Source organism: Pipistrellus hanaki (genome assembly GCF_964339955.1).
Source record: "Pipistrellus hanaki genome assembly, chromosome: 19".
Classification (NCBI taxonomy): domain Eukaryota; kingdom Metazoa; phylum Chordata; class Mammalia; order Chiroptera; family Vespertilionidae; genus Pipistrellus; species Pipistrellus hanaki.
The window spans coordinates 2488113-2515592 of NC_140521.1; the positions used below are offsets into that span (position 1 = coordinate 2488113).

The following is a 27480-nucleotide window of genomic DNA, read 5'->3' on the forward strand; positions in this document are numbered from 1 at the left end:
GAATCCTACCTGGACCCCTCCATCGCATACCCAGAGCTATTCAAGGCACCTGCCCTGCCCATGACATGAGGCACTTCCTGCTGGTCAGTGCCTTCTTCTACATTCCTATCACTAGCACCCCAGCTCAGGGCCCGCTGGACCCAGCTCCAGATTAGTTCCCGTCCTTATTCTTGTCCAGTTCATGCTGCCTGTCCATGCCACATGAATAGTTCAAAAACCAATGCCCTCATCGTGACTCTTCCTACCTCTAACCCTATGGTCTCCACTGCAGACTGGAAAATTCCACAAGCCTGGCATCAAAACACTTCAGTCTGGCTTCCTCCACCCTCCCAGCCTTACCTTCCGCTTCCTATGACTCCCACCGCCCCATCTTTGCCTCTGCCACATGGATCAACTCACCATCCTTTGGGAAGCCCTTGAAACTTGCCCTGCTTTGACTCCTACTCCAGTTTCTTCCCCACCAGGATACTACTATCTCCACCCCCCCCCTTTTTTAAAAATATATTTTATTGATTTTGTACAGAGAGGAAGGGGGAGAGAGAGAGAGTTAGGAATATCAATGAGAGAGAGTCATCGATCAGCTGCCTCTTGCACACCCCCCACCGGGGATATGCCCGTAACCAAGGCACATGCCCCTGACTGGAATCGAACCCGGGTCCCTTCAGTCCCCAAGCCGGTTTAGGCAACCACCCCCCTTTTTAAAAATATTTTTTTATTGATTTCAGAGAGGAAGGAAGAGGGAGAGAGAGATGGAAACATCAATGATGGGAATCACTGATTGGCTGCCTCCTCCATGCTCCGGATCAAGCCCACAACCCGGGCATGTGCCCTTGACCGGAATCAAACCCGGGACTCTTCAGTCCACAGGCTGATGCTCTTCTATCCACTGAGCCAAACCAGCTAGGGACCCCCCACCCCCTGCCCCCCAAACCTCTTTTTTAAGACTTCTCAATCTTACCTCCTTAAAGAAGCATTCCCTAACCAGATCTGGTAGCCATCCTGGAGACCTTGCTGGTGTTCAAATATGCCAAGCACACTCCTGGCTTAGTCATTCTCTCATTGTGTCTAAAATGTTCTTCCCCTGGATGTTCAAATGGCTCAAGTCCTTGCTTCCTTTGCTCAGATGGCACTGACCAGAGAGGCCTCCCTGACCTCCCACCGCTCCTATGTCCTTATCTTACTTGATTTCTCTCTGGAGCATTTATCCCCGACCTGCGATAGTCATGTAGCTCATTACTGTCCTTCTCTCCCCACCAGAACACGGGGAATTTGGTCTGTTCCGTCCCCTAAGTACCCCCAGGGCCTAGACGTGCTTGGCAGACAGTAGGAATTCAATATATATTTATAGGATGGATAACGTTCTCCTTCACCTCTGAAACGCCACAATGTGATCACACGCAGGCTTTATACAGCTTGTCTCTTCTTTTTCCCCAGAGAAAAGGGGGCCTGGGGACAAGTTCAAGGGTTTCCCAGGGATGAACTGCCCATGGCTGCCCTGGTTGCAAGCCTCCTGGGGTCCCTGAGAGGTGAGGAGACGGTGCCTGTGGGGGAGGGGAAAGCCATGCTCCTGGGAAGGTGCGTGTACTATATAGCTTGTTCCCATTTGTGTATTTTTTTCTTTCCCTTCATTACGCTAAGCAGACAAGGAATTTCTCCAAGGCCCCAATCACATTTTTTATTTCTACAAATGTTTGTTAAGGGCTCACGGTGTGCCAGACCATTACAAAGGGGACAGGTAAGTCCTAGGTCAGCCTTGGCTCTCCCGCTAGCTGAGTGACCCTGGACAAAGGCATATTCGTCCCCGAGCCTCAGTTTCCTCCTCTGTAAAACGAGGAGAGTTACACGATCCCTAGCTCTCCCGGGCTCCAGCAGCTGTTAGAATGTAGCAGAGGTAACCCTTGTCCTGGCCCAGTGCCTCAGACATCACGTAAATATTGGATTTCGCCGTTGCTGCTTCTCCTGTTACACAGCGATCGGAGTTGTCTTGAGGCAGCTTGGCCAGAAGCAGGGAGAGGTGAGGTCCCACTTCCTTCTCTGCCTCCCCGTGCAAGCTCGTTCCGGTGTTTGTGAGAGAGAGAGGATGAAGCACTCAATTTCGAGTTGGAAAATGCAAACTCCGGCCACCTGGAGGTGGTTTCTGCCTGGTTTCTGCCCCGCAGTCTCCTCGCCCATAAAAAAGCCAGGCTGGCTTTCTCAGCTCTTCACTCCTCCACGCCTTCCTGCCTTGGGGCCTTTTCACACTGTCCCTTCTGCCCCCTTCGCCCTTCCTTTGCAGGACCAATTTCTACGGAGTCTCAGGGGGAAGCATACACTTGCTTTTTAAAGAGAAGCATCCCCAGCCACTCTCCCCAGCCCAGGTGCAGGCTGACTGCCTCGTTGTGTGATTTCAGTTACTGTAGCACTCATCCCCACTGCTACCTCGATGACTTCCTGTCCGCCTCTAGGACTGCCAGCACCACGAAGGCCAGGCCCGTGTCTGTGAACTCCATCCCTCTGCTCCTCCGTGCTTGGCTAAGCGCACGCATGGCACAGAAACAGCCAACAAGCATCCTGACGGCAGGACACGTAAACGAATGCACCAGAGGCTTGGATGCCTCGGGACAGCTTTTTCGTTCACTCAGAGGAAACCTAACCGACACGTGCACGCCAAGATCTTACACGTTTCCAAGAATCGAGGTGCAAGACAGGGGACCTACGTTACACAGAGGTTAGAAAGAGTCATAGAAAACCATTGGAGCCCTAGCTAGCCAGCTTAGCTCAGAGGACAGAGCACTGGCCTGCAGACAGGAGGGTCCCAGGTTCCATTCCCGTCCAGGGCAAGCAGCTCAGCTGCAGGCTTGATCCCCAGCCCGGTCAGGGGTGCATGCAGGTCAGGGGTGCATGCGGGAGACAACATATGGATGTGTGTCTCTCTCATGTGGATGTTACTCTATCTGTCCCCCCCTCCCTTCCACTCTCTCTAAAAATCAATAGAAAAGTATCCTCCAGCGAGGATGAACAATAAAATATCTTTTTCAAAAAATAAATAAAATCATTTGAGTTGAAGAACTCTGAAATCTAAAAAAAAAAGAAAAATGAAACGGACAGAGTGCCTTTCCCCCTAGCCCTCTCTCTCCAGAAGCCAATGATCCAGAACGAGGAGAAAACCCCGGGCTCCCACGGCGAGGAAGTGACCCACCGGCGGCCCGGTCCCTGCATTCAGGATGGAGGAAGTGACTGTCCGCGGGCTGAAAGCCAGGAAGTGGGGGGCAGACATCCAGGACCAGCTCCCGCCTCCACTGCTCCCTCCTGCCGCCTCTAGAAAGCTCTGGACGCTGACCCTGGGCGACCTGGGGGCCGGGCCACACAAGCCCCCCGTGCAGGGGGCAGGGGGGCAGGAAGCGGCAGGGTGGTGTGTGCGGGGACCGAGGGGGGGGGGCAGGCGGCGCTGCAGGCCCAGCTACCCCTTCACCCTCCCCCCCTGCAAACTCTTCCCTCCAGGAGGCGCTTGGCCACGTGTCTTCGGCTAAGGGAGAACCCGAGCCCGGGGGCCCCGCCCCAGGGAGGATGCTCCAGCCCCCTTTCCGCCAGTCCGCGCCTTCCGCCCCAAGGGGAGCCCCACGCCCCTGTTTCCTGCCCGGAGCCCCAGCACCGGCGGCGGGGAGCTTGGGACTCCTCCATTTCCCACAGAAAACCCAGGCCCCGGGGTAACTTCCCACCCCGAACCCCCAGATTCCCGTGCTCCCCACACCCCACACCCCCCCCCCTCCTCGGGAACCCAGGCCCCGTGGTTCCTCAGAAAGGTGTGAACTTGGGGATCTGCGGGCGCGAAGTGCGGCTAAAAGCTGGCCCCGCGCGGAGCCAGCACCCCCTTCCTTCCTCCCGGGGTCCCCGGGGCGCCCTCCGCCTCCAGCGCCCCAAGTCCCCGGTCCCTCCACCTCCGGGTTTTCGGGGAGCACTGCGCTCGCTCCCCCAATCCTCCCGCTGAGGAGCCCGAACGCACGCATGGGGGTCCCCTCAGCCCCAACCCCCGAGAGGCCGCCGGCTCCCCTCAGGCGCCCGGGCCCGGCCTCCGCGGGGAGAGAGGCGGACCGGACGGCGCGGCCCTGCTTACCCGCCGGCGCGGCCATGGTCCCGGGGCGGAAGCGCGGAGGAAGGGGCGGGGGCCCGGCGGCTCTTCGCGGTGCCCGCTGTCGCCTCAGGCGCGGGAGGACCTTGGCCCCGGGCGCGAGCAGGATGCACCGCCTACGGCGCCCCGGGAGGACCAAACCGCACCTGGCACCCGGGCCCGCCCGCCGACGCCCCGCCCCTCGCTGACCCCGCCTCTCTCCGGCCCCGCCCACGCTGACCCCGCCCCGTAAAGGCCCCGCCTCACACCGGCCCCGCCCCTCGCTGGCCCTGGCCCCTGGCTCGGAGGCGGTCCTAGCGCCCCCTAGTGCCAGTGGGTCCCTCCGTGGCTGCCGGAGCTGGTAAAGGTGATGCAGCGCGGGAGGACTCAAAAGAGAACTCAGCCCATTTCACAGATGGGGACTGCTGAGGACCAGAGGATACCATCGTTTTCGACTACCTCGAAATGGCACAGCTGGGTTGGGAACCCAGGTCTCCTGACTCTCAAGCACTCCTGAAATCAAGAATAGGAATATGGAGAAAAAATAAGGCTTACCCCATAAACTAGCTTTGGGGGAGAGGGGTGAAGTGTGGAGGCTTCCTTTAGAAGCTTCCAGCTCAGAGAAGGCACTTCTCTGCGCCACTGCGGATAAACAGACGCCCAGTAGATATTGGGGGTGGGTGCAACCACCACTCCCGGGTCAGGCCCTGAGCCAGACCAAAGAGGGATGTAAATGAACTCAGCACATCCCAGCTTCCCTTTTTTTTGTTTTGTTTTTTGTTTTCAAGATAAACTAAAAATCCAGATGTTTCGGTGACGTTTTCCACTTTTTTAAAACGTTGGGAACATGAAGAAGTCCTAACAATGCCATGTAGGCCAAAGGAAACACACCTGTCTCCTGGGTCTGTCCTGCAGGTTCCTCTTTATGGAGGAGAGAGCACTGCACCAGGAGTTAGGACAGCAGGCTAGCTTCTGGCAGCTGCTAGCTGGCTGAGGGGCCCCGAGAGCCACAGCCACGCCACTGATCGACTTGATAACGATGAGGTCAAAGTGTGAGCGGGAGAAAAGAGCTCCATGCTGAGGGATGACCGGTAGCTCCAGTGCGCTGGGAAGCCTGAGGCTGGGCCGAGTTTGTGACCTCACCATCTTCTCTTTCCCATTCTACCGAGGAGCTTCCGTGGAGCGGCACCCCCTGGTGGGCAGACAGACCACCTGCCCTGTCCCAGAGCACACAGAAAGCTGCGGACAGTGGGCCGTGTCTGTCCTCCAGCTCTGATGGGCCACAAGCTATGCTCTGTGTGGCAGCCTGCGAGCTTAGGGACTCCACATACTTGTCAGGACCAGTGCTGCCTGTCAGACAGGCCACCCCTTGGGCAGGACTATGGAGGAGGCCAGGCCTCCTGCCTACGTGGCCGTTTGAAGATTTCTGTCTTCAGTGTGATGCTCCCAAAGACACACAGGTGCTTTCCGGGGGCCAGACCAGTGTGACCACTCCCTAACCCACCCCCCTGACCCCAGGTCCCAGATAAGCAGCCCACAGCTCGCAGTAATGTAAAACCATTTAATTCTAAATCAAATCACTTTCACAACAGTGAAAATTAGCAGCTGGTCAGGGTGTGCCGCTGTACATGGTATCATTTTCTGTCTGTGGTTGGGACCTGGTCCTGATCCACAAAGGCGGCAGGAGTAGTAGAGGCTAAGGACATAAAAACACACACACAAAAGGAAGGAAGGCGGCCTTGGGGGGGGGGGGGAGCCTGCAGGGGGTTGAGGGAAGGGGACTCCCTATCAGGGCTGGGCCAGCAGTCCCAAATGGGCTCTCCTGCCCCAGCTCCTGGCAGAAGCTGAGTGGGGACCTATAAGACTAAACACCAAAGGGCAGGTAGCCAACCGGCTTTGCTAACAGGTTCCTGGGATACCTTTGCTGGGAGAGCTCCTCTGGGCTCACTTCCTTTAAGAGTCCGAGTGATTATAGCTTTGCCGGGAGAGCTTTCCTGACTCGCTCTGTTTCCTTAAAGAGTCCAAGTGATTCACCTTCCTACCCACACCCCTTCCTGAACCGTGCTTCTGGAAACCCACTTCCGTTGGGGCCAACAGATTGGCGTCCTCTCCCCGACCACTAGGTGGAGGCACTGCCCTGAGGGATCCCGCCGGCCCGCCCCGCTCCAGCTGAGAAACTCTCGGGGCACCTTCCACTTGGGGGGTTTCTAGGTGACAAAAAGAGCACTACTGAGCGGGTGCCACCAAGGTATTGAAAATCCACGAGGCACACTGGAAAGCTGGTGGCTTCTTCTTATCAAATGGATTCAGCAAATGAACCACTTGTTCAATACTTGTATTTTGACTTTTAACACTGAACTCTGGCATTGACGGGTTACGAGGAGAAAGGGAGAGGGGGCTATGGAGTGGGAAAGAGGGCCTCCCCATCCTGGATAAGGTCCTGGTTTCCGTATGCTATGCAGCGCCATATCCGGCGGGGAAACAGCAGGGGGAGCTATTGCTGGAGGTAAGCCGGGAGCACGGTGGCCCGGTGATGAGACGGAGGCCCCTGAGGAGGCCATCTCCTCCCAGCCTCGGGGATCTCTGGAACGGACTGGATTTCTAGGGAGAGGCCTGACAGACTGTTCCACCAAGTGAACCGTCTTCTTGCCCGGCACCACGCTCCCTCCATCGGATGCGGAGAAAGAAACGTGTGAAGCTGAAGGACAAACCAAGGGCTTGGGCAGCATGACTGCCACAGAGGCCGCACTACGGACCGCTGTGCTGAGGCTCCCCGGGCCCCTGCCCGGCTTTAACCGATCACCGGCTGCCTGGCCTGGAGCCACAGCTTCCCTGGCTTTAGCACATATCCAAGGTGTCCCCCGATCCACTCCTGCCTCTTCATGAAGGACAACGTGGCGGATGGTCTTCACAGTGCAGCGGGGCTGACCTGACAAACCCCATGACCTTTGGGCAGGTCTGGGAGGGGGTGCCGGGGAGCGTCTGTGGCCGTGGGGACAGGACTGTCCCTGCATCCGAGTCTGAATCCCGCTGCGGTCCCGACTGCAGGTCCTTCCTCGGTCAGCAGCAGCGGAGGCTGCGCCCTCTGGCAGAGGAGCAGGTTTGTGGTTTGGGGGGGAAAGGTGACAAGACATCTGTGAGTGAAGACACATCTCCCAGGATGATCTGTGCCAAACAACAACGAGGTCATTCAAGCCGCTCTCTGGAGCCAAAGACGCCGAGGATGGCCAGAGCCAATAAAAGTTCTCTGGGTCTCTGGTGAGTTCATGATGCGCCTCCGGCTTCAGCTGCTGCAATTAGGATCTTTATAGGACAGCGATTTCTGCATCTCTGCTGAGGAGGGAGAGGAAGGAGGAAGTGGGGCAGAGCAGCACTGAGGTCTGGAAGGGGAGCCTCTCTGATGAGGACCCCCACAGACCACAGAGGCCGTTTACTGGTAACAAGGGGTATTTAATGAGACGGAAGGAGGTTTCCATAATCAACATGGGGTTCATCCCTTTGTTCTTATAAGATTAAGCTCAGGTGAAGTTGTACCCCGTTTCTCTCTTCTGCCTCTTCCCTGTGCAGACAGGAGCTACCGAGCTGGCTGAAACAGGATTTCGTGTTGTAACCCAGGAGAGACGGCTCGGTGCCAAGGCCTGAGGTTACGGCAGAGTGTTTATGGCCGTGGCCACACTCCAAGGTTCTCGACAACAGTCTTGAGTCCTAAAGCTCTGATGGAGAAGCAAGATTCCTTGATGTGTTACTGAGTCCACTGAGTCCAGGGCTCGCGGCTCTCCAGGAGGCCGAACATCCAGAGTGGGGGTGGTGTGGCACCAGTCCAGAGGCCCTGCCATGGACGGCGGCCGGGAGCCCAGCCTTAGGCAATGAGGAGCCAGAACATGATCACCAGGGCCACAAACAGGAAGAGGCGGGACAGGAACTGCTCATCCACGTACTGGGGCGTCCCGGGGACAGCTGGAGGGAGACAGGAGGGAGAGGAGGCTGTTAGCGCGCTGCAGCTGTGCACATGGCCCATTTGGGGCGGAAGTCGAGAAGCATCAACCTTCATCTCTTTACAACAAAACCCTGCACACCAAAAAGACTTCCAAACCCCAAATAACGTCAGGCAGAACAAAACTGGAATTATGAAAGTATGTGGAATAACAATAGGGACCAGATCTCCACTGTACCCTAGGAGGGTTTGGCCTACGGGCGCAAATAAGTGGGGAAACTCTTGGAGGGAATAACAGAAGGAGAGCTATGTTTGTTAGGCACCTTAGTGTGCTCAGTGCTTGTACACACATTATTACTTGGTGAGTACTATTCCCATTTTCTGCAGGAAGAAATCAAAGTGGGTGGTGAGCACATAATACAATATACAGATGATGTATTATACAATTGCATACCTGAAACCTATATAATTTTATTAACCAATGTCACCCCAATAAATTCAATTAAAAAAAGAAGAAACCGAAGCTCTGCCTCCCGAGTCACCGAGTCTCTGGATTCTGGCCCCGCTGAGCTGGGCGGGTCTCAGGGAGCCCCGTGTGGAGGGCCTTCCTTTCCAGAGGAGAACGAGGGCCCAGAGGCACATGACCCATTTCCCTCTCCGCCTGGCGAACTGGGGAGCAGTGGGCTGAGGGCTTGGGCTTCCCTCCTCGCTGCTTTGAGGAAAGCTGCTATGTGCAGCTCCCTGTCCTGACCATCGGAAAGGGAGCTAAGAGCACCTCACCCCAATGGGCAGGTGTATCAGGATCAGAGAAAACTGTCTGCTTGTGGCGGGCGGATCCAGAGATCCAGAGTCCAGCCTGTCTTCCTAGGGAACCCGAGGCGAACCTTGGACCAGGCTGGAAGGAAGCAAGCAAGCTACCAGGCAGGCACCTGCCGCCATCGCCGGGCCCTGCCCTTCAGGGTCTCCTTCCTCATGGTCTCTCGGTGCTGTCCTCTTCTCCAATGAGGTGCTCCGATGGACTCGTGCAGGCAGGCAGTCAGCACAGACTCAGTGATTACCTGCTAGGCACCAGGGTGAGGGCAGCGGACAACCGGGATGGCCCAGGAGTGGGTTACTGCCCCTAGAGCATAAGCTCCTGGCAGGAAGTATGCTCTCGTCCCCACAGTGCCCAGCACACCTGAGGCTCCTGGGCTTGAAGCAGAGCTCCGCTGACCTTGGCAGCTGTGCAGGTGCCATGGCAAGGATCCTGGCCTGGGTGTGTCATGTTGTGACAGAGTACAGAGCACCCGCCTCGTCGCCCTGCTCTACGCCGACTGCAGCTGGCATTCTCAGGCTGACTAGGGGCAGCAAACAGCAGCAGGTGGCAGACAGAGGCACAGTTCCCAGAGGGCTGGGGTTTGGGGCAGCCCCATGTGTGTCCGGGGGAAACCGGACAGAGATGCCAGGGAACGGAGAGGCCCTGACTCCTGGTGAGGCACACACTGCCCTTTCCAGCCCCCGAAGGTCAAAGTGAGGATGGGGTTCACGTGCAGAACTGGGCTTTTCTACAGCCGGGCATGGCTTATACCTTTTCCTTTTATGGGCACAGGGTACATCTTGGGAAACATTTCTGAGTATTTTCTGATTTGTAAAATGGAGCTAACTGCCCATCTGTCCCAAGGGTTCTCATGAGGATTCTGAATGTATAGCAGAAAGCACTTTGAACATGCCTGATGCTTGCTAAGTACGCATTATCATTAGCATCTACCAGTAATCTGGGGAGAGTTTAGCACATTCTGAGGGCTAATTATAGTAACAATGATCTATCACCTATATACCGCTGGATTCTGGAGAGCCTTCGAGCAGGATTGCCGAGGGAACAGGGTCTTACCTGGAGGAGGCCGCCCGTCATTGATGTTAAACGCCGTGGCAAATATCCCGAAGGGAAACGCCCCGATTCCAAAGGACATCTGGAAGCCGCCATCGCCAAAGCCAAATCCTTGAAATCCCTGAGCAGAAGAAATGCAATGAAGAAGTGGGACAAGCAGGTCTCTCTTGCACCTGTTACACACGTCACCTTACATAGTGGCATCCACCTCTCCTCCCCACCCTCTGCCACCCGTTTCCGGTGGGGGTGGTGGCGGCGGACATCTCTTCCTATCTAGATTCCAAGGCAGAGGAACCTGGTGGCCCATCTAGCCTACAAGGAATCCCAGTTAAGATCTGAATGCCAGAAAGATGTGGTTCTACCCAAAGTAAAACTCTCTGCTGAAGCAAGCCCGGGTTCTTAGAGCTCCAGCTTCTTTCCCAGAGTCCCACGCACGCCTGTAGCATTTTCTCCAGAACTGGCGATAACCCTTATGCCCAATAACAGGGGCACATCAGCACAAGCTACCCATGTATATAATAACCATTCCACAAGTGTTCGTTGCTGTTACTATTGAGGGTAATCTGGAGAAGAGACCCTCAATTTCTATCTAGATCTCTGACTCAATAGTCAGACTCCTGGGAATCCTAAGAAAATGCCATAGTTCAAATGGGGGGGACGGGAGGAAATGTGTCAATTTCTATAAATAAAACACATAGACATAAAAAGATCTATAAAATGTATGTGTGTGTATATATAAAAAATAGATCAAAATGTTCCCAGTGGTTATCTCTGGATGGTGGGATTGTAAGTGATTTTTTTCTCCCTTTCCCTTTTTGTATTCTACAAAATTTCCTTTACTTTTAATCAAGGAGGAGAAAGTATAGGGTCAAAAGAGAAACTTCTAGAGCCATGCACTCATTTCTAGAAGCTTCCCCTAGACTTTTCCTCACCCCTCTGTTCTCCGGCTCGGGCCTCTGGCCTTGAGGACGGGGCGGGGTCTTCTCTCTGAAACAGAAAGGCGTAGACAGGTTCATTACATAACGCTCTGAGCTGCTCCCAGGTGAAGTGGGAGTTCACCAGGGCCCCGCCCCCTTCCTGCCCGGCAGGTACCTATGCCAAGATAAACCAAACACTAAATCACTCTTTGTTCTACCTGCAGTTGTTCTCTGCCTATGGAAAACAGAGGAGAAAATCAGCTTGTTTATAAGATGCTCAGCAGACTGCACTGAGCCTACTCCCCTCACAGACAGCATGACATGACCCAGAATACCAGCCAGACACCGAGCACTGGCTGGTGTGAGAGAGGGGTCATGGAAATAAAAAATCCCAAATCCACACGGAAACGGAGGGGCCTGTCAGCGGAGAGGGCTGAGCTTCCTGGTCTCTCTGACCTGCCTGTGAACTGCAGCTTCACCACCCACTCCGCTTGGGCATGTCCTCTACTCCATTTGCCCCTGGGTCCCAGCCTCCGCAACCAAGCGTCCCAATACCGGACTGAGGACTTGTTCCCCATTAAGCACAAGGCAGGTTGTTATCGATGCTAAGACTGAAGACAGACCCTACTCTTGAGGACAGACCCGTACTCTTAAAGGGGGCTCCCACCAATCGCCGTACAGGGTGGGAAGGGACTTCTTTATAGAGGTCTGAACCAAATGGGGTGGGAGCATGGGTGGGAGCAACTAATGTGGGGATAAGTGCCATTTCCAGGAAGTAACTTTAGGGCTGCTCATTCCAGATGGGCAGAAGTTTACATGAGGAAGAGGAGGGGGAAGGGGAAGAGTAAGAGAAGAGGAGGAGAAGGAGTTGTTGTTGAACTGGGGCGGGCAGAAGAGGCAAAGGGACAACAAATACAAAGGCTCATGAACGTGAAAGGGTAATTAAGCCCCTTTAAGAGAAGCCCAATGTGTCTGCGGAGTTAAGGGGTGTGCTGCGGAGTTAAGGGGTGTGCTGCGGAGTTAAGGGGTGTGCTGGGTGTGCTGTGGAGTTAAGGGGTGTGTGTGTGTGTGTTTGTGTATATGCCACATCACAAAGGGCTCTCAGTACTTGTGTCTGGAAAATGCCAGACCCACCCACACCTTCATTTCCAGAAATTTCAACTCCACAAGACTCCCAGGCCCTGTCCCTTCCTCCCCCATATTCTAGGCATCACGGCTACAGCAAGCCACCTCCATGCAGACTCCTGCTAGGACCCGGCTTCCCAGGCTGCTCCTTCACAGCACTCTGCACACCTGCACTGGTGATGTCTTGTGCACCGAGTACACTGCCTGCCCCGGTCAGACGCTCAGTGGATGTCTGCTCTGTAGCTCAGCCAGTGGCAACCTGGCCCCCTCCCCGCTCCCTCCAGCTAACTCCCATCTGCACTCCGGCTGCCTCAGAACTGAGGGTGGCCAGCACTAAGTAAAGAGGGGTGAGTCGGTGCTGAGTGGAAGTGAATTCATGTCCATAGGGGAAGAGGGGGTGTGAGAGGCGCTCCAGGCCTCACCTGGGGTCCTGCTGCCCTGTGCTGCCCCGGCCGTAGAGGGGGATGACCTTGTCCCGGCTGATTCCAGCTTTGCAAACTGGACACACCTGTCTGTTGGGTCTGGTCTCCAACCACTGCAAGCAGGAGAGAAAAATGCGTCACATAGATGTGAATCTAGGACTTCAGTGCCAAGGAAAAGGCAGTGTTCAACGATTTTATATCTTATTTCCTTGATCTTACTGTCAAAAGCCCCAAAATTACTGAATACTGTGCTCTTTATAGATTTACAGCGGCCACGTTTCACCAGGTCCCACTGGGACCAGAATGTTTCCCCCACCTTCCCCCACCTGGATTCTGAGGCTCGAACGGTCTGGAGCAGGGGTCCTCAAACTTTTTAAAGTGGGGGCCAGATCACGGTCCCTCAGAGAGCTGGAGGGCCGGACTATATGAACTACTAATTCCTACTGTAACACCTCGGCTGCGCTCACTGCCCAAAAAACCTGGCGGGCCGGATCAGACTCCTCTGCGGGCCGCATGTGGCCCGAGGGCCGTAGTTTGAAGACCCCTGGTCTGGAGCCTCTGTTCTCCCCCACATCCCTCAGCCCCCTCCCAGTTCGGGCCTCCATGACAACAACGGTGGAGGCAGCCAGCTCGCAGTGCTTCCTCAGAGCCCGCTGTGAATGCCGGGCCTGGGTCCCAGTGAACACTCATTACCCGGTTTCCATAATAATCTAACGCTGGGAAAACAGACTTCCTTCCTGTCCCTATAGCTCTCTATTGAGAACAAACTTATAACGTTCTCCAGACCTTTAAGGGCAGGGAGAAGGTTGATATGACAGGAGACACTTTCTAGAGGCAAAATCTCAAAAATAAAAAATAAGCACACTATCAAATCCAGCCCAGGCTTCAGATGAGGAACTGAGAGGCAGTGGCCGGCGAAGGACCCCCCGGGGGCCTCGCTGAGCCCTGTTTCATCAAGTGCCCGTCAGCGGCAGGTGCCTAATGGGGGCTGAGGGAAGGCGAGCACATGAGCCCACAGGCGGCAGAGGTTGCGTTTCTGACAGCAGTCTCCCGAGACCAGGGGTGTCTTGTGCAACCACAGCTGATGAAAGACAGAGTAAAATGCATGCGCCTTACCTGATGTAAACACGGCCAACTGTCAGAGTCCCCAGGGCGACAGCCATCGAGGAGGAGGAGGGGGGGGGGAGGAAAAAAGAAAATGTCATTAGCAGAAAATCGAGGCGGGAGCAGAAAGTGGGGAAAGTGGGTAGAAGTGTGGGCACGGCCAGCCCCTGAGCAGGGGACTCAGGGGCCAGAGATGAGAAAGGCCTGGACACAAACACGGGAAATGAAGCGATGGAGTCAACACGCCCATCTCCACGCTGGGACCCTTCTGCTCGTGAAAGCCTCACTGTCAGACCACCCGAGACCCAGCTTCTCTACAAGAAAAACTCCGAGGGGCTTCGGCCTTTAAAAGAATCCAATAAAAGCGAAGGAATCCAGCACTGAGCAGTGTGGCTCAGTGGGTGGGAGCATCATCCCATACACTAAATGACTGCGGGTTTGATTCCAACACGCCCAGGTTGCAAGTTCAAAACCTGGTCAGGGCAGACAGGAGGCAACTGCTCCGTTTCTCTCTCACACTGATGTTTCTCTCTCTGTCTCTTTCCCTTCCCCTCTCTCTAAAATTAATTAAAATATATACCTTTGGGTGAGGATTAAAAAAAAAAAAAAAGCTAGGTCCCTCTGTAGAAAAATTCACGGGAACATTCTCATGCTCTCATTCACACATGCATGTACACACGTAATATTTTGAGTTCAATGTCAGTGGATTCACAGCCTCCTCAGACTCAAAAGGAACGTGTGGCTCTAGATCCAGTTTAACAACATTGTCAGGCTGTCCTTGGCCTTGAGAGCTCGGCCGGCAGTACATAGCTTCAAGTTCAGGTCCGCTGTTAAAAACATCTTTAAGGAAGAGAAGGGTGGGGCTACCTTCAGCTTAGTGAGCTATACACTACAGAGGTTCCTGCCCAGCCTCTCATTTCCCAAATGAGGAAACCAAGCTCAGAAATATTAAATCATATTAAATGACCTGCCTAGAGCAAAGGGCACCAAAGTAAGTTCCTGACTTCCAGTTTACTGTCCCTCTATCACCCATTTTTTTGGGGGTACAAAAAAAATGACATTTATAGAATTGAAGGAAAAGTCCATCTAACTCCAGATTTTTAACTTTTCTTTCTCTCTTGATTCACTCATTCAAGTAACAAATGTCAACTGCACACCTACTACATGTCAGTGCAGTGGAAAGTACGGATATGACTTCTGCTTCTCAAATACCACGTTTCTTCTACCCGAGTAACATTCAGACTCACAGGAGGATTCCTTTCCCAATTCCTGAAACACAGGTGAGCCTCGCAATCCGGATACGCGATCTCCCTGGGCATAACGGACACTGACATCTGTCTCCAGCACTAATCTTGCACTGTCGCTCCAAACTGGGCCCAGGGCACCCTAATTCAGGGCAGAACTCCACTGGCAACTCCCCACAAAGGCCGTGGGGGAGAAGTGGAGGGAACTTCTCCTCAGGGGAAAATGAGAGTATAACAGCGATGATGATCACTCCTGTTTATAAAGCAGCTACTGTGTGCCAGCCTGCGGCTGGATAGCTTTGCATTTGTTAAAAACACTATATGGTCACACTAACCTTCGAGGAAGTGTGATTATCTCCATTTTACAGATAAGGAAACTGAGGCACAGAGAGGGCAGCAGATCTGTCCAGAGATAAACCACTCCGATAAGAAGCACCGGTTTCATTTTAGAGTCTGTGCTCTTGCCAATGATACCCTGGCTTAATTCTTAAGATCTGAACATTGACCCAGATTCTCAGAGCCACGAGGAGCTTCTGGAACCGTCGAGGCTGGAGTGGACACTGACTCTGCCGCTTCGTTTTGATGGCTCCACAGTCCTTGCTCAAAACCACTGTACTATCCTGCCTCTTGGCTAACAAGCAAGAAGCAAGCAGTGAGTGCTCGCTACAGGGGAGTGTTGTTACTTTAGAGGCGGGGATACGGAGCCCAGGGTGGGGACCGGACCAGCCTTGGAGCTGGGATGAGATACCAGGTTGCCTGACTTTAGACCTGAGTGTGTCAGAACCCAAGTGTGTGGGAAACCTTCTCCATCTCCGTCAGGGCTAGGAGGGTCCCAAAGCCGGCAGCGTGCGCGCTGGGGTGGCACTGACCAGAAGAGGTGGCCGCACAGGCTGATGACGGCGTCCTTGGCTGTGTCCAGGCAGATGTTGCACTCGAAGGTGCTGTCCTGCCCCCCGCTCTCACCAGCGCCATTGCTGCTGCCGCTGGGTCCCCCGGCACTGGAGTTCTCAGGGGACGCCGAGGCTGAGGGCCCCTTGCTTGCCATCCTTGGCTCTCAGCAGACGCTTGAGTGAAGAAGCTCCCCAGGGAAATCCTGAAAGGCAGAGAGCCCTATTGTCCATTTCTGCAGCTCACCCCTTCACCTCCATGCCACACACCCCCCCAATCTCTCAGTTCCAGATGTTCAGATCAGGACTGAACCCCGAGTCGACTTCCCAGGAGCTGCAGAGGAGGACAGTCGTGGGACACTACCCAGACAGCACGGACTCAGGAGCTTTCAATGAACACGGCCCGGAATTGACCGCACCAATCCACAGCCGCACCAGCAGAGCGGCTCCCGATGCCTCTCCGGGAACTGTCTCCCTGTCCCACCTTCTCCAGGATAACCAGCCAGCCGCACACACGCTCAGTCACACTGAGCACCCGCAGGCTGTCCCCTAACTCTGGATAGCTCTGTAATAGCAGGGCGTCTGCTCAGGTCAGAAGGATGGTGACTGGCTTATGCCAGAATATACAGAAAGCCCTGAAACTCTGAAAGATGTGGAAGCTAGGAAGGACCCGGAAGGTCACCTGGTCCAAGGCCTTCCACACTGCCATCTTTGCAGTCCGCCTGCTGCCAGGTTAGACTATCACCTGCCTTATTTCGTCTAAATCCACCAACTCAATGCCTTCAATGAGGAGGCTGATGGCACGGCTGAAAATAGAAAACCAGTACCGCTTGCCATGAGCGATAAGTAACTGTGAGTATAAAACCATCTGGCACACTCACACCAGGCTTTGGGCAAACCTGGGCCAATCTTTTGAGGACATTGTGGCTTGAGAACTCTCCACAAACTGATGGCTGTGGAGCTGAGACTGGGGCTCATGACACCCAGTTTGTACGCAAACCACTGTGCCAGCCCAGCCCACGCTGGCCACCGAATGCTGGGAGAGAGCCCATGCTTAGCAGCTCTTCCAAATCCAAGACCCCGCCAGGAACTGAACAAGAAGGACGATAAGACCGACACCAAACACACTCAGACATTCTGGCTGCAGACTGTAAAGACCCTGACCTGGCCACCCTCACACCTCAGAAAGTCCAAGGAGGAGACGCTGGCGGGCTGGCACAGTCAGAGAACCGGGGGCTGGGGGCTGGTTCCAGGGGATGGGTGGCTTGGGGACCCCCTTCTCTCTGGGCCACAGTTTTCTCATCTGTACATGGAGGCACCCTTTCCAGCTCCTGACTGTGCTGCCGAGGGTCCTCTTACCCACTCTGTCCAGGACTCCAGGTAGACAGCCGCCACAGCCTGAGACTCACCGCTGGAGCGCCAGAGGCCACCTGATTTCCGCTTCCAAAGGATGAGAAGGCGAGGACCAAAGAGCCAGCGCCCTCAGACCACGCAGCTCCTGTACACCACCAGCAGACTCTGCACTCACCGGTGTCCTCCCCACGACAGCAGCTCAGTGACTGGGGCGCGGAGCGGAAGCCGGCTCACAGCCACTTTTTCACTCCGTTTCATCATTTTACGTGAGGTCCCAGAAGGCAGCTCGCTGGCTGCCGGCAGCACCAGTGCCCTGCTGGCTCCGAGGCCTTCCCCAGACCTGGTGCTGCCTCCTCTCCTCCCACAGAAGGAAGCCTGCTTGTGAGGACCCCGTTATGGCCTTGCTTTGTCATTCTAGCTCAACTACCCAACACATGTGTTTCTTTAAACACACACACACACACACACACTTTTAAAATAAAAGATTTTTTTTGTCCTAACTGGTTTGGCTCAGTGGATAGAGCCTCGGCCTGCCAACTGAAGGGTCCTGGGTTCGATTCCAGTTAAGGGCACATGCCTGGGTTGCGGGCTCAACCCCCAGTAGGGGGCGAGCAGGAGGCAGCCGATCCCAATCCATAATTCTCCTCCTCATTGATGTTTCTCTCTCTTCCTCTCCCTTCCTTTCTAAAATCAATAAAAATATATCTAAATAAAAAAAATGCAAAGGATTTTGTGTGTACATATGCAGAAAGACCACCATAAAGTCAGGCTCATGGATCCATCTTAAATGACAATCTTCTTAAATGATGCAACAAGAAGTACACAGCTCCAACAATGACGCATTCTTGTCTTCCAAAAGGAAACAGACTTTAATCGAATCTTTAAATGAATCACCCGTTTACAGAAAACGTGGGGCAGGGATGCATGTGTTAAACAAATCCAGGAGGATGCAATCAGCAAGTCCAGAACGTGGGACTTTTTACAGGGCAAATAATCTAAGTTCTCCAGAAAATAAACAGCATGGGAGGCTGTGAAGAGATATATAGACACTTGAAATATACCTCACTAGCAATGTGAGGTGCTCGCTGGGATCAAATCAAACAAACCACTGTAAAAAGACATTTGTGCCCTAACCGATTTGGCTCAGTGGACAGAGCGTCGACCTGCAGACTAAAGGGTCCCAAGTTCGATTCCAGTCAAGAGCATGTACCTTGGTTGCAGGCACATCCCCAGCAGGGAGTGTGCAGGAGGCAGCTGATCGATGTTTCTCTCTCATTGATGTTTCTAACCCTCCATCCCTCTTCCTTCCTCTCTGTAAAAATCAATAAAATATATATGAAAAACAAAGAGACATTTGTGAGATGACTGACAAAAAATAGATTTAACCTGGTTATTAGTTGATATTAGGAATTGTTAAATTTTGTTTAGTATGATAATGGTATTATGTAATATTTTTTGAAAATTTCTCATCTCTGGAAACATACTTTATTGATGAAGAAATGATAAGATGTTTGAGATTTGCCTTAATCCAGGGGAAAAAGTGAAAGTGGAGAGAAAATATTAAATAAGAACAGGAACATTGATGGTTGTTGGAGCTTGATGATGAATGGGGATTCACTTTTTTAAATGTATTTTATTTTTTAAAAATATATTTGTATTTATTTCAAAATATATACAAATTGTATCCCTGGCTGGGTGGCTCAGTTGGCTGGAGCACTGTCCCGTAAACTAAAAGGTTGCAAGTTCAATTCCTGGTCAGGGCACATACCTAGGCTGTGGGTGTGATCCCTGGTCAGATGTGTACGGGAGGCAACTGATCAAAGCTTCTCTCTCACACTGATGTTTTTCCCTCTCTCCCTTCCTCCCTCCCTCTCTCTCTCTCTCTCTCTCTCTCTCTCTCTCTTTCTCTCTCTCTCTCTCTCAAAACAAGAAACATATCCTCCAGTGAGGATAAACAAATAAAAAGAAATTGTAAAATATGTGTATAATATTACACTTGCTACAACGAGAATGAATATAAATATTAGTAAATGTCTTGTCTTTATTTTTTCATGAATTCTCTCTCTTCAGACCCTCCACACACACCCCGCAGCTGGCAGCCTGCTCTCTCTGAGTCTGTCTCTATTTTGCTTGTTAGTTCAGTTTGTTCATTAGATTCCAAATATGAGTGAAATGATAGTGAATGTCTATATATATATATATATATATATATATATATATATGTAAAATTGATTTTTTACAGAGAGGAAGGGAGAGGGATAGAGTTAGAAACATCGATCAGCTGCCTCCTGCACACCCCCTACTGGGGATGTGCCCGCAACCAAGATACATGCCCTTGACAGGAATCGAACCTGGGACCCTTCAGACCGCAGGCCCGATGCTCTATCCACTGAGCCAAACCCGTTTTGGCATTCTCATTCTAATTCTTAGGAGACTGATCACATGGACGAGGTTCCAGAGTCTCATCCTGGAAGGCACTCAAATATTTGCTGAGTGGGTACAGGCATGCGTGACTGGTATTGGTCATCTCCCTGCCAGCTGCTCACCCTTCCCTGGAGCTTCCTCTCCTCACCTCCCCCTGCCCGAAAACACAGAATCCTCACCACACCAGAGCAGCGGGGGAGAAATGAGCAGCCCTCCCTGGGGACTGTCCATGGAGCACCCGTGAAACCACAAAATGTGGCCGCAGCCTCGTGGGCCCAACAGGACTAGGCCAGCGGCTCAGAGGATGAGGGCCCTGGTTGGCTCAGGAACCGCACAGAATGAAAGGGAAGCAGGCCCTGAGCACGCCTGAGCTGCCATCCTACTCGATTCCTTCCTGGTCCCTGCAGAGCCTAAGGCAGGGGTCCTCAAACTTTTTAAAGTGGGGGCCAGATCACGGTCCCTCAGAGAGCTGGAGGGCCGGACTATATGAACTACTAATTCCTACTGTTAACACCTCGGCTGCGCTCACTGCCCAAAAAACCTGGCGGGCCGGATCAGACTCCTCTGCGGGCCGCATGTGGCCCGTGGGCCGTAGTTTGAAGACCCCTGGCTAAGGGCTTGGACCTGACCATAGCAATCTTGTTATGGCCGGTTCTGTGCCCCCAGCCCACACATAACTAGTCTTCACTCCTGATTTGAATCCAATTTTTAGTTTTAAAAACACAGTCCCATCTATTATCATTTCTGACTATCACTGTCTTATAATATTACTTTCTACTTGGGGCTTTTGTCCTTGAAAACTAGCATGCCACAGAAGAATGTGATGGCTCTGCTCTCAGATCTCAGCTCTGCCACTTTGCGACTTCGGACAGTATTCTCTCCCGGAGCCTCTGTCTAACGCACACCCCCCTCCACAGCGAGGTCTCTCCCGGGGTACACCGGAGTGCAGTGTTTCTTTAATTCCCCACAGGGCTATGCCACCAGCGGGCACTTGGTTAGTTTGCTGAGCGGATGACTAACAACTTCCCTTTTTGACGGAGTATCGTTCCTGGAAGGCATAGTAAGTGAGACATCAGAACTGTGAATGAGGAAACCAGAATGGGACATACTTGGTTTGAGCTGGGCAGTCAGATTGCCCCCCAAAGTGTTAAAAGTCAGGAGGCACCCATTATATTTATTACACTGCGAATAACACAAACTAGCACTGCTCAGTTCATTACATGGATTGTTTCATTTCATCTCTACAGCCCGCCTGTGAGGGAAACACCACCATACCGCCGTCAGCATCCCTGGCTCAGGGGAGTTAGGTCACCGGCCCATGGTCACAGAGCCAGTCAGAGGCAAAGCTCCCCAGCTCCCCAGTCAGCTCGCTGAACAGACAGAGCCTGAGTGATCTGTCCACATGTCTCTCCTCTAACCTGGACCTACCTTCCAGGCGCTTTGCTCAACACAGGGCCACGCACCTCCGGAGCATCTCATACATGTGTGTGGGTGGACGGATCTGATGCCCAGATGTACTTAGAACCACACAACATGAATCAACTTAGCCAACTACGTTGTGGAAAATCAGTATCCTAAAAGAACAGACATTCTTCAGTGATGTTTTTTCAGAACTGGAAATGTTACATAACTACTTTAGAAAAAAAACAAAAACACAAAAAAATCTTCTTAAAGTATTGCCCCAAACTCTTTAATATATATATATATATATATATATATATATATGTGTGTGTGTGTGTGTGTGTGTGTGTGTGTGTGTGTATATATATATATATATATATATATATAAAATTGATTTTTTACAGAGAGGAAGGGAGAGAGATAGAGAGTTAGAAACGTCAATAAGAGAGAAACATCGACCAGCTGCCTCTTGCACACCCCCCACCAGGGATGTATCCGCAACCAACCTACATGCCCCTGACCGGAATCGAACCTGGGACCTTTCAGTCCGCAGACCAATGCTCTACCACTGAGCCAAACCGGTTTGGGCGCCCCAAACTCTTAAACAAAGGAAAAGATTGGGGAAATCTGACAACCACAAAAAGATTTGCGTTTTCCCAAACTGGTACCTGCCTCTATTAGAAATGACATTAATACAGCGTATTCATTATTCACTAAATTCACTTACTCTAGTTAGAAATCTCCCAGAGCCACAAACACAAAGCCTGACAAAGTAAATGTTTGACATATGTGTGCCAATGATGGTGATTTGCCAATTTCAATTCAAACCAATATACAGTAACTGGTAAAATATTGTGTCAGAGGAAAGATCTCCGGACTGAGGAGATGCCGGTTAAGGAGTCTCTAGCATCACACACTGAAAGGAACAATCTGGAATTAGAGGACCCAGCCTGACATTCGGCTCTGCTGCTGGCTAAGCCGGGATCTTCACCTGCAAACGGGTAACGGTGATTGCCCTTGTTATGAGAACAGTTTCAAAACGAGAGGTTTGCTTTTTGTTTCCATTGTCAGTAAATCCTTATTAATTCAGACTCCGTAAATCTCTTTCGTTCAGATTTTATCTGAGATTGAGCTAAAGACCTCGGATATACTTCTACAGTAAAGTATAAAAAGAAAATGAATAAGGTCAACAGGATTTAATCAAGTAAGGAGAAAACTTCCTAAGAGTTTAATAATGCAGCAGAAGCCGGTTTGGCTCAGTGGTAGAGCGTCGGTCTGCGGACTGGAAGGTCCCAGGTTTGATTCCGGTCAAGGGCATGTACATTGGTTTCGGGCACATCCCCGGTAGGGGGTGTACAGGAGGCAGCTGGTCGATGTTTCTCTCTCATCGACGTTTCTAGCTCTCTATCTCTCTCCCTTCCTCTCCGTAAAAAAATCAATAAAATATATTTTTTTAAAAAGAGTTTAATAATGCAGCATATCCTTGACAAAACAATGACCTCACTTCTCCTTTAATAGGTGATCCTGAGGAGAACCATCAGGGGAGCATATACCATAAGGCAGACCAATCATGGTTAAAAATGATAAAACCAAGATGACACCATTTTGAATAATCTTCAATATTGAATTTTATAAATGAAAATCAGGCTTGTGTCCAGAGCCACCTGATATTAATTAGTAGTGCAGTCTGGAAAATATTTAAAGAATGCCAATGGTGAAAATAAATCAGACAAGCTTCCCTGCCCCCGAGAATTCTAGTCAGAATTTAACTGCTATTTTTATAAAAAGCACCTCACACTGAGAAATGGCCCTGCAGGGATATTAAGAAAAAACAAGCAATTTTCCTGGGCTTTTGCCCAGGATCCACTCCCATATTCAGAAAGCTGTCCGTCTTTAAAACCCCCGCCATGTCTACACCACAAGATACTTTTGACAGACAATATACTGAAGAGTCAGAGGCTACACAGGAGTCAGCGTGGTGACTGGTTCCAGGGTGGAATGGCCAGCTGGTCCCCTCGGTCATTTCCAAAGGAACAGGCATGGCTGTGGCTTCTGATCTCTGAGGTTCAAGGGCATCACCGCTCATGGTGCTTTGCTCCTTCTGCTCAATGAAGTGAAGAGAAGACCCACATGACCCTGTTGGCATGAGGAGCACAAAAGCAGGGCCCATGACAGCCGCAGAGAGGTCAGGGCCACCTGCGAATTTTAAGTCAGAGCCACTTGGTCGCTTTTTCCCTACTTTCAAAACTACACTCCTGGCAGTGATTTCTTTTTATGACACCAAAGGCACAGGCAACAAAAGAAAAAAGGGACAAATGAGACTATGAAAATTAAACATTTTGTGCATCAGAAGACACAATCAGCAACAAAGTAAAAGGCAACTCATGGAATGGAAGAAAATATTTGCAAATCATATATATCTGATGGATCAATAGCCAGACTATATGAAGAATTTCTAAAATTCAACAACAAAAAATCAGATTTAAAAATGGGCGAAGGACTTAAGATATTTCTCCAAAAACGTATGAATGGCCAAAAACAACACGAAAAGATGCTGCTCGACATCACTATTAATCAGGGAAACACTCATCAAAACTGTAAGATACCACTTCCCATCCATGAGGACGGCTCCGGAGAGGGCTCCTGGACCTAATTTCAATGTCGGGGAAGGGTCCCCCCCACAGCAACAAACAATGTTTGGACACCACTGGGGGCCCCACAAATTCAACTCACCTCTGACCCTCCCTGGAGACAATGTCAGATCCCACAGCCTGCCCTCCCACCTCACGCTTCAGACACCTGCCACAGCCTGGAATCTCACACGTGTTTCTGACTAACGAGCTACAGACAGGAGCTTCCAATGACTGCCTCCAACTCCGAATGCCAACTGCAAGTCCAGGCTGTTACCCGTATTTCTAAACAATTAGCTACAAGCCAGAGGTTCCAATGACCACTTTCCTGGGTTCAATTAAGTTGCTAGACACGCTCAAAAGAACTCAGGAAAACCACTTACTCACTAGATTACCACTTACTACAAAGACTAGTAGATACAAGTCAGATGAAGACATGCACAGGGCGAGGTCTCAGACAAAGGAGCTTCTGTCCTCCTGACGTGGGGCCTGGCTCGGGGCCCAGCGCGGTGGCACATGGAGACATTCTGGTTCCGAAATGTGCCAGCTCTCCAAAAGGAGGACCAGTAAGCTGTCCTCCGGGTTCGAATGGAGGCTTCCTTGGTCGTTGGCCATTAGCAAATGAGCTCAGTCTTCAGCCCCTCCCCCTTTCCCGGAGGTGGGAGGACAGCAGGTGGGACTGGAAGCTCCAACCAGTAACCACGTGGTTGGCTCCATGGGCAATCAGCTCGCAGGCGCCTTCCAAAAGTCACCTCGTTAACAGAACAAGAGACACTCCGTGCACCCCACCCAACCTCCTAAGGGTTTGGGGGAGCTGTGAGCCAGAAACTGTGGCAAAGACAAAATGCCTTATAAATCACAGTATCAAAGCTACTATTAAAATAAAGCAAAACAGAAAATACCAAGTGTTCATAAGGAAGTGGAGAAATTGGTGCCCTTGTGTGCTTTCGGTGGGAACGTGAAATGGTACTGCTGCCGGGAAAAACAGTATGGTGGTTCCCCAAAGAGTTAAATATTGAATGATCACAGGATCCAGCAATTCTGCTTTTGGACATAGACATACCACAACGAATTGAAAGTGGGGCCTCTAAGAGAGACTTGTGCACCCATGTTAATATCTGCATTACTCACAATAGCTAAAATGCGGAAGCAATCCAAATGTTCATCAATGAAAGAATGGGTAAGCAAAATGTGGTATAAACATGTATTTAAACATATATTTAAAAAGTATTAACAACATAAAAATAAAAATGCAAAAAACCATTCCCAGCTCCCAGGCCATATAAAAATAAACAGTTGGAGCCAAATTTGGACCATAGTCCATAGACTGCAAACTCCTGCTCTAGGTCAGAATTTGCCAATGTATACTTCAATTAAAAACAAAACAAAACTGCTTCACATCAACTAAGTTTGGCAACACTAGATTAAACAAGGTTAAGCACATTTCTTTTTAAAAAAAATTTTTTTTATTGATTTCAGAGAGGAAGGGAGAGGGAGAGATAGAAACATCAATGATGAGAGAGAATCCTTGATCAATTGCCTCCTGCACACCTCATAGTGCTGATCAAGCCCACAACCAGGGCATGTGCCCTGACCAGGAATTGAACTGTGATCTCCTGACTCACAGGTCGATGTTCAACCACTGAGCTACGCCGGCTAAGCATCACTGGAGGATGTGTCAGTGCCTTTAATGTGGTACTACAGAATGAGAAACTACCAAAAGGGGTGATATGAAACTTTCCCCAAACTTATTATTACCATAAATCACTTTTTTCAGAGGCATCTCTTCAGACTAGTGGCTTGAAAAAACACACTAGGTAAATGCCAATTTGACACTTAAAAAAAAAAAAAGAAATTTTCAGACAGAAATTTTAGTAACACCACCACCAACTTACAATCATTTTACCCAGGAAACACACACAAGGCAGGAAGACAAACACAGGGAGTCTTGGCTGAAACCCAACCTTCTGAGGGTGGGAAGCGTGTCAGCAGAATTGGGTCATAATATGGAATCTTTGTTGCATAGGACAATGTAAGCATTCTATCAGCTTTTGACTAAGCAATCTGCTTGGGGTTTTATAAGTCCCAAAATAAGGCGCTTTGATGTTTGGCTAGAAAACTAAAACTAGCTAGAAGAACTATCTGCAGATTACCCACACGTGAAGATGAACTGGCAAATCAAGTCCATAAAAGGACTGCTTTACATGTTACGTGGAATGTTAGCTGACAGACTGCAAAAATCCTCTTAGTAGACACACCATCTATACAACCCAGCGCTGGGAAGAGAGGCTTAAGGGGGATTTATGTCCCAGGAAGAGATTGGCCTGAACAACCCCAAGGGACCCTTCTGGCTGAGACGCCTCAATTCTGTGATTCAAAGAGTTGACTGGCTTCTCCTGATCAAATACAAATTCTTCAGAGGCATTTCCAAGGTGTTCTGAGAAAAGCAGCTACAAATTGGGTGGGGACCCTGCTCGGTAATTCATTCAACAAACGTTTTGAAGGAGCCCTTATCAGATGAGCCATTCTGAGTCCTTGAAATGCACGGTTCCCAGGAAAAGATTACATAAGATGCACTACATCCAGACTCCCCGGCCTCAGTTGCACAAGATGTAGGCTGGAAGTGTCAAGAAGAGGGCAGACGAAAAGTCAGCCAGCACCAGAGAGATTCCAAATAACTATCAGAGTCACACACTTGAGAGTTGGAAGGGAGCTACAGTGACGAGAGCTCAGTGGATAGCAGAGCATCGGCCTGAGGACTGAAGGGTCCCAGGTTCAGTTCCCAGCAAGGGCACTTGCCTGAGTTTCGGGCTTGAGGCAGCAGGTCAATGATTCTCTCTCTCTCTCTCCCTCTTACTTCCTCTCTGAAACCAATTAAAATATTATTTAAAAAATAATAATAATAAAATAAATAAAGTTGGAAAGGGCTGCCATTTGACACTTGTATACCTCCTTCAAAAGGGAGTTCACTACCTTTGGAGGCTATTCCATTCCTGGTCACCTTTGACCAGCATTAAGTTCTTCTATGACATCAAAATCTTGGCTTCCTGGAGAATCCACCTCCTGGTCCTAGCTCTGCCCCTTCCAAATCCGAACAAGATATGGAGACGCTCTTTACTGGAACAACTTTGTCAGTTACTAAAGAGTTCCCCTCCATTGCTCTCTTTTCGGGGACAAACACCCCAATTCTTTCCAAGAGCCTGAACCGGCTCTAACTGCCTCAAAGCAAATCCAGTGCTTTCACAGCAGGAAAGCACCTGGGGTCCGCGAGCTTCAACATCAGAGGACTCCCTGGGCATGCGTTCAAAGCGCAGCTCCCCAGATTCCCAGCCAGGCTGGACATACGAGGTCTTAGTTCGAGTCCCCCCTGGTTAGAGCCTGCACCCCCCCCCCCAAGGCATTTCAAAGCAGACGGCGTGAGAACGGTATAGGCAGAAACACTGCCCCGTTTTGCAAACGAGGAAACTGAGACCCGGCGCAGGGAAGGGATTTGGCCCGGAGCACACAGGTGGCTGTAGGCGGCGAGGTCTCGAACCCGGGTCCCTCCCTCCCAAGCCCAACGCTGCTCACCAACCTTCCCGGTCTCGGCTTTTGCACTCGGGGCAAACTCATGAAAAGTACTAGGATCGGCCTGGGGGTGTGTGGGGAGGGGGTTACAGAAAGAGTTGGGGTGAGTCCTTGCCAGAAAGGGGGAGCTCCCGGGGAGCCTTTTCCCTTTCGGGGCCTCCGTTTCCCCAGGTTGTAATTACGGGCCGGTAGACCACAATGCCAGCACGACCTCTCTTCGGAAGCAAAGGGCCCCGGGCTCTCCGTGACCCCTGGACTCCGGGGCCGCAGCCGGTGGGCCCCGTGAAGGGGGAACCCGGTCCCCCGCCTCTCAACCTCGGCCGCCCCTACCTGCCCGCCCTGCTCCCCACCGGCCCCTCAGGGACGTACCGGCCGCTGCTCAGCTACAGCCGCCGAGGCCTACCAGCCTCTCCGTCCGTCCGCCGCTCCGCCCAGTCAATCTCTACGAGGAGACCTCGGAACCCTCCTACGCGGACTCGGGTCACCTGACCTGGACCCGCCCCTTTCGAGATACTTCC

General features: G+C 51.5%; 2 protein-coding genes across 2 annotated transcripts in view; both read right to left on the bottom strand.

Moving 5' to 3' along the window:
* LIMK2 (LIM domain kinase 2) overlaps positions 1-4276 on the bottom strand; it is a 52799-nt gene extending 48523 nt beyond the window's left edge. Inside the window, exon 1 of the mRNA XM_084867490.1 lies at positions 4094-4276. Within this exon, the coding sequence (XP_084723616.1) occupies positions 4094-4109 (16 nt within the window). The 5' untranslated portion in view covers positions 4110-4276. The remainder of the gene's footprint in view (positions 1-4093) is intronic.
* A 1358-nt stretch (positions 4277-5634) lies between these two features.
* On the bottom strand, positions 5635-27465 carry RNF185 (ring finger protein 185). The gene is made up of 7 exons (XM_084867479.1): positions 27332-27465; positions 15570-15793; positions 13469-13487; positions 12353-12465; positions 10821-10875; positions 9892-10009; positions 5635-8044 (listed from the first exon to the last, which is right to left on the bottom strand). Exons 2-7 carry the CDS (start codon positions 15743-15745, stop codon positions 7947-7949), a joined length of 579 nt encoding a protein of 192 aa, XP_084723605.1. The 5' UTR covers positions 15746-15793; positions 27332-27465; the 3' UTR covers positions 5635-7946.
* Between the last annotated feature and the right edge of the window lie 15 nt (positions 27466-27480).